Source organism: Aplysia californica, unplaced genomic scaffold (assembly GCF_000002075.1).
Source record: "Aplysia californica isolate F4 #8 unplaced genomic scaffold, AplCal3.0 scaffold00231, whole genome shotgun sequence".
NCBI lineage: Eukaryota > Metazoa > Mollusca > Gastropoda > Aplysiida > Aplysiidae > Aplysia > Aplysia californica.
In genome coordinates, this window is record NW_004797501.1 from 797,355 (window position 1) to 807,354 (window position 10,000).

At 42.5% G+C, this 10,000-nt stretch overlaps 1 protein-coding gene across 1 annotated transcript in view; it reads right to left on the reverse strand.

Moving 5' to 3' along the window:
* Window positions 1–10,000, reverse strand: part of LOC100533382 (hemocyanin 2) — a gene marked incomplete in the record, with an annotated part of 53,599 nt that overhangs the window by 23,870 nt on the left and 19,729 nt on the right. The window contains 11 exon segments of the mRNA XM_013083423.2: window positions 419–677; window positions 1,377–1,575; window positions 2,039–2,255; window positions 3,312–3,540; window positions 3,924–4,067; window positions 4,978–5,193; window positions 6,071–6,255; window positions 6,822–7,078; window positions 7,799–8,031; window positions 8,484–8,659; window positions 9,091–9,231. Coding sequence (XP_012938877.2) covers window positions 419–677; window positions 1,377–1,575; window positions 2,039–2,255; window positions 3,312–3,540; window positions 3,924–4,067; window positions 4,978–5,193; window positions 6,071–6,255; window positions 6,822–7,078; window positions 7,799–8,031; window positions 8,484–8,659; window positions 9,091–9,231 — 2,256 coding nt within the window.

A 10,000-nucleotide genomic window follows, 5' to 3' on the forward strand; every position in this document is an offset into this window, starting at 1 on the left:
CCTCTCTCTCTCTCTCTCTCTCTCTCTCTGATTTTATTTTCCCGAGCTTTACCTTTCCCAGAACCAAATAAAAACGTTTCACATGAAAGTGTGGAAAAGAGTATAGTAATATTCAAGGTAATAATTCAATATTCATCATTGTTATAACATTTGGATCACTCAACATTTCTGAAATGCTGTACAGCAGGGGGCGGGGCGTCATTTATTTAAAGTGCACAAATTCAAGTCATTCGCCGGCAAATTTGAAAATGGGTTGTTTTTTTGTTGTTGTTGTTTTGTTTGTTTGTTTTTTGGGACGGGGGGGCTACTGCATTAGGACAAAACTGTGATAACAAAACTTTCACTATGAAAGCAACACGGGAAGTACGTCGGGAAAAAATGATGTGCAGAAAGTGCTGAAGAAGAGTCATTTGGTTACCTGAACATCTCTCTCCGTAACGGAGTTCTCAAATTCGATTTTGGCCTTGTACCAGGGGTTGTCGATAGTCTGTCCGGTGTACACGTCAGTGTAGGTTGGGTTGGCCAGGAGTCCGGGCAGATGGTCAGTCTGGCGTGACCAGTCCCAGTAGGGGATGCCCACGAGAGAGCCGTGACGTCTGAGGGCATCCTCCACCTGGACGGTGTACAGACGATGCCATTGGGGGAAGGTGGCCATGCCGTGCAGACAGCACGCGTACCTGTTGGGGAGATGAGTACAGGATGGTTGATATACAGATGGTCTGAGGGGGGGGGGTGCTGGTTGGTTGTTATACAGATGGTGTGAAGGAGCAGATGAGTGCAGGGTCACTAATATAAATATGGTCTGGGGGATGTGGGAGATGAATGCTGGTAAGCTAATAATAGATGGTGTAATTGATAGATGGTGACGATGTCGTTCTGATAGAACAAGTATCCCAGTGGTAGATTGTTACGGATAGTCTAATACACAAATGAAGACACTGTGATGTGATATCCGAGGTCTAGCAGTTGTAACCTAGCATATCATAGAGATTAAAGGTGTAGAAATAAAGGGTGTCCTTTAAGCTCTCTTTTTCAAGACAGCCACGGCATAAAGGAATCGTGTGTGCTTAATCGCAGATAAATATCATTCTGGCAAGGACTGATTGCAAACATTTCTTATTGGAGATTTGCTTGATATGTGTACTTCAGTTTACTTCAGAATGTTGTCTTCAGTGACGACAATCTTGCTTTTTCTCCTCCTGTCCATCAGCTGTAGGGACACTCGGTAACCATACTTTTTTCTTCAATGTTTATTGCTTTTCGCCCCCCTCCCCCCCCCCCCCCTCTCTCTCTCTCTCTCTCTCTCTCTCTCTCTCTCTCTCTCTTTAAAAAAACAATACCAATAATATAATGGTTTATCAAAACTTTCTATTTACCTTTTGCTGGCACTGGGGCTTGGACACAGAGGGGGGATAGCGTGGAAGGAGGCGATGGACTGGTATCCGTCAGCGGAACTGTCGGCTTGAAGGGCAGCCATGGCTTTCAGGAGAGACAACTCCTCCTGGGGACTCAGGCTAGCGATGTTCTTCCTCACAAGGTAGTTTCCGACCTGACCGTCAGCCTCTTGTCTTTCGTCTATAGGAGGAGAAAGTGCGTGCCAAGGGAAGTAAATTAGATTTATTTTTGTTGCTATTTGAAGGCTAGGGTCTGGTTTCAGTGGATCTCATATAAATCTGAAACATTTAACGCTTGATATCAGAGAAAAAAATAGATTTGAATACACAAGTAATATCAGTGAAATGGCTTTTAAAGTACTGAATTCAATCTCGTAAAATAAATCATTAGAATAAATACGTACAATATGGTTTACCCCCACCCCACCATCCTACCACCCCCCTCCCCCCCCCAACCCCCCTCCCGCCCCGGTTTTTCTCTCTCCAAGTGCGTGTAACCAGAGGCTACGATTTCTAAAAACAGTTTTGTTTTCCAAACTACAAAAAGTGAAAAGATATATCTTTCGTAAAACTAGCAGTGAATGAAAGTGAACTAAGTTCGCTTGATTTCAGCCTGGAATTTAAATGAAAGAATAAGGTCTTACTAGATCCGGGTACGTAGAGAACCGTTGGCGCCGGCAGGAGGCTGGGGTTCAGATAGCTTCCGTTGACAGCGTGTATGTTGATCTTCAGGTCAAACTTGGCACCACTGTCCGGCCTGAGTCCCAGGTCTCTCACAGCGCGCGTGATGTCATACTTGTAGAGACGGTCAAACACGAAGGGCATCTCCAGCTGTCCACCCAAGACGGAGAATACTCCGGCCTGATGATGACGTCAGAAGAAAATATCATTGAAGAGATTCTGGGGGTTTTTTAATGTTAGTCTTTACTTTAATATAATTTACTCGAGAAACAATAATCTGAAAGCAAAGGTAGAGGGGGAGGGAGGAAAGGGGGCGGGGGGCTTAACAGAAGATGGGGGCAGGACATAAAAACATGGATTGGAACCAAAACATCTCAAGAAGGCGGAATGGAAAGAGACAATAATAGTATGTTGTTGCATGAACCATTGTGGAGCAATATCGAATTTCTGGATTTCCAAGAAGAATGTGATTTATGTCCTTAATGACACAACTTGGATCACTTGGAAGACAGGTTTTAATCACGTCGGACAGGGTCATTGTGGGCTAGGGGATACAACATACCAAATGAAAGACCGAGATACTCGACAAAGATTCTCCCCACTCGGGAATCGAACTCAGAACTCCTACGTGCGACGACAAAGCGCATAACAGCTACACCACAGAAGCTGGTAATCCGTAGACCATTATTTGTGTGTTTTATTCGAAATATGTCCTCTTTTGACGCTTTTTAAAAAAATTATGTGGAGCCCCTTTACTTATGCAGGTGAGTAGGAGGAAAGGACAATATGCCCTTATCCCTATTACATGCCACTTGCAGTGATGTAGTAGTTATTTTTTACGACCATAGTTACTGTTGTTTCTGATACTTTTGATGCTGTTGATGCTGTTAGTGATGGTGGTCGTTGTGCTGTTGTTGTTGTGGTTGTTGTTGGTGTTTTTGTTGTTGTTGTTGTTGTTGTTGTTGTTGTTGTTGTTGTTGTTGTTGTTGTTATCATTATTGTTTTTGTTATTGTTGTTGCTTTGGTTTTTGTTTTGTTTTTATTTTGGTATTGATGCTGTCGTCCTTATTGTAGTTGTTGCAGTGGCGGTGGTGGTGGTCACTTTTATTGTTGAAATGAAGCATGCTGATGGTGTTTATTGCTGTTGTTACTATTGATGTCGTTGTTGTTTTGATTTCTGGATACAATTAAGGCGAACTACTGAAATTGCATGTTACTGGAGCTGAAGAAACATACTCTGGTTCCGCAGTTCTTCTTGCCCCGTGGTCCAGTTGGCACACAGATGTAGATCTCCACGTCAGCGGAGGCTCCGATGTTGTGCAAAAGGAAGCCGGCAAACACACGACCGCTCTCCTGTCTCTGGTGCAGAAGGTTCTCCAACTGCGGGATCGTCATGTGGTTGAAGGTGAGGGTATCGTACTCGTACTGGAAGTGGTTGCGGTAGTCGAACGTGTCCGCGGGACGACTGGTGAAAGGAAAAGAAAATAATGTAGCATCCAGTGTTTACTGCCATGCAACGTACGTCAAATTGACTCGGGTTTAGCCAGATCTCCCTCCATTGAGGTACAAAAGCTACCATTTTGGCACTATACAATCAATGCAACTTGCGACCCTGAAAAGCAAATGCGTTTGATCTGAAGGATGCTATCGAATTTAGTCAGATTTGGTCGTGTTGTGCCAAAATGGTAGCTTTTGCCATATGTGGAAAACAATTCTAACAACCCTAACAGGAAGGCTCAAAGACCGCCTCCTAAATTATCTAAATTGTGTCAATGGGGGCGCAACGACACCGACATTTTCAAGTGGAAAAAATGAAAGCCTCCTCTGTTCCAAGCTTTGATTTCTCACCTGTATCTGTTTGTGGCGTCACCGTGGTTGAAGTCGTCGTTGTTGAAAGGCTGTAGAGGTTTTCTCATCAAGTTGATGGCGCAGTCAGCCTCGTTGTAGGGCAGGCCTCTGTAACGCTGCAGCTCTTGCCAGATGGCCCAAATCCTGGACACAGATACAGAAAAAGAAATCAGTAGTAATTTTACGAGCCCAGGGTTTATAAGGTGTTTTATACAATTGGTGGTCACCACTTTGTAGCGCCATGTTTTTGTTTTAGTTTGTTTTAGTATGTCTTGTTTTATTTTTAGCCAGGGTTATCGTGTCTTGCACAAGGACACATCCCAGTGACAACTCACCGAAACGTCGTGTCACCTGCAAATGCTTGGCATCTATTATGAGCCTGAGCTTACTAACCAATCGGCCTCAGGAGATTTTTTTTGGCAAAAATCGGCAGACCTTTTTTGCACTATTAGAGACTATTTCACTAACTTTCTCTGAATCACGTATTGTTTTAATAGCAGTAGTAGGGATATATGATTATTGGCAATAGCAAGTCCATTGCCCAAGTCAAATTACAGATGTTCCAGTTAGGCAAAAATTAAAACTGCAATTTGAAATCTCTCTTGAAATATTAAAGCCAGAAGAAATAGTGAAGATTTTTTGTTCATTCGCAGAGTAAAGACAAGAGCCGACCAACGCATTCGACAGTCAAGCCTTTTCAGATAAAAATATTTCGTGGAAAGTGAGGATTGGGGGTTTTATGATCAAATTGTTTCTTATGTTTATTAATCGTGGAACAATTAGTTAAGGCCGAAAAACTTGCTGGAAAGGGGTTCTTCCTCTGAAGATCTCCTGCTGCCCGCTCGCCCCACGAGTTTTCTCCGACATTACGTTTATTAACCTTGGAACACATCTTCCTAGAGTGCAAGACATACAGGCCCCTGAACATTAAACGTGACCAACAGAGAAACGTAGCAGGACGACCCAGTATACCTGTTTTCAAATATGATGCAGTCGAGAACAAGATGAAAGAGGAGAAAGAACTGTTTATTCAAGCAAGAATACGCTGACTCACCTGTCAGTGTTTGCGTGATGCAAGAAGAAGACAGGGTCAAAAGCCGTGTAGTCGAGAGAGGAGAACGAGTACTCAGCACGTCCGCCCAGCCAGGAGTGCAGAGCATTGTGGATCAACTCAAACTGGATCTCGAAGTCGCAGAAATTGGTCTGCTCCAGAGCAAACAGAGTCTGCTGGTAGAAGTAGTCGTTGTTGAACAGCTGGGGCTGGGGGTCTCTGTGGACGGGAGGACACCAGAATTGTAGCTTTATTCTATAAGGGAACATTAGAGGTCAAGATGGTTACTGGGGGGGAGTTTGTTACACGCAGACTACAGTTAGAAACCGAGAGAGTGAGTGGGGAGCGAGAGAAAGAGAGAGAGAGAGAGAGAGAGAGAGAGAGAGAGGGGGGGGGGGAGCGAGAGAGAGAGAGAGAGAGAGAGAGAGAGAGAGAGAGAGAGAGAGAGAGAGAGAGAGAGAGAGAGAGAGAGAGGGAAAAAGAGATGGAGGAAAGCAGAAAATAAGACGAAATGATGTCTTTTGGTTGGATATCTATGACGGAATATCCTATAGAATTTTCTATAGACTGTCTAATCGATACAGAGGTTTTTCTACTTTGTCAGAGGGACTTGGATAGCGAGATTCATAATAACAACAGCCCTGTTTGTGAGTTCACTGGTGATGCCAAATGACAAATGGGGCCTGCAATGTGACATCAGTTCATGGGTGCTGAAGCGGACTCAAGCCACTAGAGAACCATTACAGTAAACTGACTTTTTTGAGCGTACAAATTCATTACAGATGCAGAAACACCGAAAGAAGACACATACGAATTTATTTTTAGTGGGGGAGGGGCCTCTGTTTTGTTTCTCCCAAAGAACATAATCTGATAGTCAAGGTAGGTCATGAGTTTCTTTTTGTTTTTCCCCTGAGGTTTATGGTAACGGTATCAAATTTGGGGGGAAATGGGGCGGGGGGCGGTTATAACGAAGTGAAAAGACAGGGCATTAAAAGAAAAATTCCTCTAATATAAGATTTTTTTTCTAGACTAGCTTTGATGCAAAACACATGACAACCAAATTTGAAAAAAAATAATTAATTAATGTAAATCGTACCTGGTGGTCACAGCATCTTCACCCAAGACTTTGCCGCTGAAGAACGGGTTGGGCTCGAACTTTTGAGTACGTGAGTTGAAGTAGGTCGCGTCGTTGATCAGTTTGGGCAACTCAGTGATGGGTTGGGTCCAGTCCCAGTAGGGGACAGCCACGTTGGAACCGCGGCCCAGGAGCGCCTCCTCCACCTGGACACACACAGGACAGAAAATGTCTCAGGAAATTCAAAGTTTACTTGGAAATTGTACAAAAAGGTTTTGTATAAGTAGAAATTAACGTTTATAATATAAACACTTGAGGACAGAAAATGTCTTCTATGAAATGGCAACACTTACTTGTAAATTGTAGAGGGAGTTTGATATGAGTAGAAATTAACATGTATGATATATGCACACAAAGGACAGAAAATGTCTCATATGAAAAAAACGCGTATTTGTAAAGTGCATGAAGGGTTTGGGTTGACCAGAGATTAACTTGTATAATATACACATGCGGGAAGTAGGGGACAGAGACGAGGTCTCCACTTTTGGGAGAGGAGTGTCAGTTCGGAACCCTGACGACAACTATGTTTTTTTTTTAACTGCACTGTATTGGGCTTCATGTCTTTATGTAAGAGAGGACGGGTCATCGAGCGTGGTGGACAATAATTTAACACCTGCAATACACAGACTTTCCGTTATAATGCGGGTTAAACGTTTCGTCTTTCATTTAATAATTATTTATTTAGCGGCTTAAATCAGTTGCTCGGGCATACCTGCTCCACATAGAGTCTGTGCCAAGCGGGGAAAGTAGCCATGCCGTGCACACAGCAGGCAACCTTGCGTCCGTTGAGCTCACACAGTCCAGGTTTGCCGTGGAAGGCGGCGATGTTGGCGTAGGTGTCGTCTTTCTGGATGGAGAGGAAAGCGGCTCTCAGACTTTCTACCTCGCCTTCGTTCAGAGTGGACAGGTCCCGGCGCACGTAGGACGCCGCTGTCACAGCTTCACGGTACTCTTGGCCGTACAGCTGACCTTTGGAGAGATGGATGTCATGTTGATGAAGAACTTTATCTTAGAGCTCGCTCATAATTTGATCTCGACTTTTAATATCCAACAAGGAAAAAAGGTTTTAGATCTTGCTAACTATTGATGGTAAGGAGAAAAAAAGTAAAGAAAGTAATAGCAGGCAGATTACAATGATCACAAACCCCACAACTCGTCAAAGATTGTAGCACCTTCTTTCTCTTTCTCAAAGTGGCGTTCTCCTCTGCCTAAACATAGTAGTAGGTTGAACCTTCTTAAGGTTTCGTTTGATGGAAAAACTTAAAACTTTGATACCCACAGCACATGCAGGTCTACTTTCTCTCAACTGTGTCGATGCGAAGGTATGCCACATGGCACCTGATGTCAGAATAAAAAGGAATGGAAAATACGGAAACATGCAGCCAGGAAAATACCAGATCTATTCATAAACGTCATTTATTCCTCTTATGGTTTAAAAGAAACGTCTTGCCTAAGGCAGTTTGAAATTCGGGATACGAAGCACTGCTTTGGGATAGAAAGAGGAGGGGTATCTCGCAAAAACAAGAGAATAAAGGATCTATTGCATCTTCACGCAATAGATGATGTATTATTCCATAATAAAAGGTAACATAATTGTAATTTCTACACTCCATCATGCACCTAACTGTTTGTTTTGAGAATAAAATTCCTGTTGTTGAAGGGCACATGGTAATAGAAAAAGAGGCTTACTTGTTCCATCTTCCTTAACAACAGTGGGGGTAGGGAATGGCTGGCCAATGTCTTCTCCTTGTAGATTCAAGACCTCGTATCTGACACTGTAGCGATCATTGTATCTCAACCCCAGAGCAGCCAGGGCATCGGTGATCTCGTACTTGTACAGCCTGTCGTAAGACCAGGCCATCTCGTTGACGTCACCCAGAACGTAGAACTCTCCGGCATAGTTGTTGCAGTCATCGTCGCTCCTATGGAAAAGCGCAACGAGGAAACTATTAAGCAATGGCTAAAAAGCGGTCTTATCATCACCATCACCGTCGTCATTATCATTGATGATCATCATCGTCGTCGTCATCGTCGTCATTATCATCATCATCATCATTATTATCACCATCATCATCAATATCATCAGCAGTTGCAGCAGCATCACCGCCATCATTATAGCGCATAAACACACTTTACTACAGCATTCTATGGGCGTTGCAACTATTATTACCTCTGCACACCCTCGAAGACGACTCAGAAATATTATCGGCCTCCAGAGAACCATTATTGACAAGCATCCGATCAGCTCAAAAACACTTACACAAACTTGCAAGATCTTCTGCTGTCTATTGCTGAAAAGCTGAAAAGTTAAAAATATTTCTTCTTTTTCAAAAATACTTCTCGTCTCCGGAAGTAGAGTTTAACAGTTACTCACTTGCAGATGTAGAACTTGACCAGCGCCGACTGTTGGATGCCGTGCAGCATGAACCCAGCAAACACGCGATCTCCGGCTTTGTTCTGTTCCAGAACGCGCGCCAGTTGTGGCACGGACAGACCGTTGAACTCCAGAGCGTCGTACTCGTAGTGGAAGTTGGTCTGGTAATCGAATACCTACACGAAAAAATATACGGTTGGCAAGCTGTTCCACCATTCTAAGCCCAAATTGCACAATTGTTCAGGAGAGAAAGATAAACTGTTTTCCTTTTCAAAGAAAATATTACTGCATTTGTTTCTATGTATATTTTCTTTCTTTTTTTCTTGTTGTTTTGTTTCACTTTGTTTTTCGCTTCCTTCTCTTTATAGAATTGGAATTTCTACAAAACGATTCTTCAGCGCATGCAACGAATGCCGCAGATAAAGAAACGGCATTTCCTCCGGACATTGGATTTGAAGAACAGGCCAGAAGACAAACTTCATTTTCAAAAGAATATTGTGGAATTCCTAATTTCTTTGGGCATTAAAAAAAATTGTCAAAGTGTGAGTAAATTATATATCTAACATATCACAACGTTAACAATGCAAACTGCTCAGAGGCAATGTACCTGGAAGGGCACAGAGTGCTCCCGGGTCACGGGGTCAGGGTTGATGTCAGAGGTCAAGCTGAAGGGTGACAGCGGGTTGCGAAGTTGTCCAATAGCGCAGTTAGCGGTGTTGTAAGGTTTGCCGCGGTATTTTTGGAGAGCCTGTCAGAGAGATAATAATAATAATAGTAATAATAAACAGTCATAATAAAAATAGTCTTAATAAGCTGTTTAACAATATCGCCCATGTGCTTGCAGATTGTGTTTTCTTCTGCCCAAGAAATTAATCCAGCTACAGAAAAATACAATATCAAAAAAGAAAGTTAAAAGAATATCAAAGCTGTGGGGAATACTCCTATCAATCAACATCGATGTCAGGGACTCTTCGTTATCTAATTATGGACGACTGTGAACTTAGCCACAACACTGCGAAACATTATTCAATTTCCAAAAGGTATATGAATGAAACTGTCCATACTGAAAGCTGTCTGTAGCAGGGAAATGACTACGCTCTTATCATATATTATAGAGAAAAGAAAGAGGTTAGTTTTACTGACTTAGAATTCATTTAAGTCGTCGAATTAGTGTCGATTTTTTTCAGCTGTTGTTTACGGTTGCTGTGATTTAGATTTCAACTGCAGTTCTAATCTTTGTTAGAATGGTTAGTCTTGTTGTATAAATATGATTGATTATTGCATCTGGAACTTTTGACGGTTTTGAGTTACTAAGACCATGAAGTCAGAAACCAAATGTTCTATCTGCTCTTCCAAAATCGTAAGATTATTTGGAGCCACTATCAGAACATTCAAAGAATTGCATCCTTAAAATGTTGCGACACTCAAATTTTCTCACGTCAAATGTTTCAAATCTAAGCATTGGACTGATTGTACTTTGTAATTCTGATGTAACGAAATGTTATTTTTTTTCACTG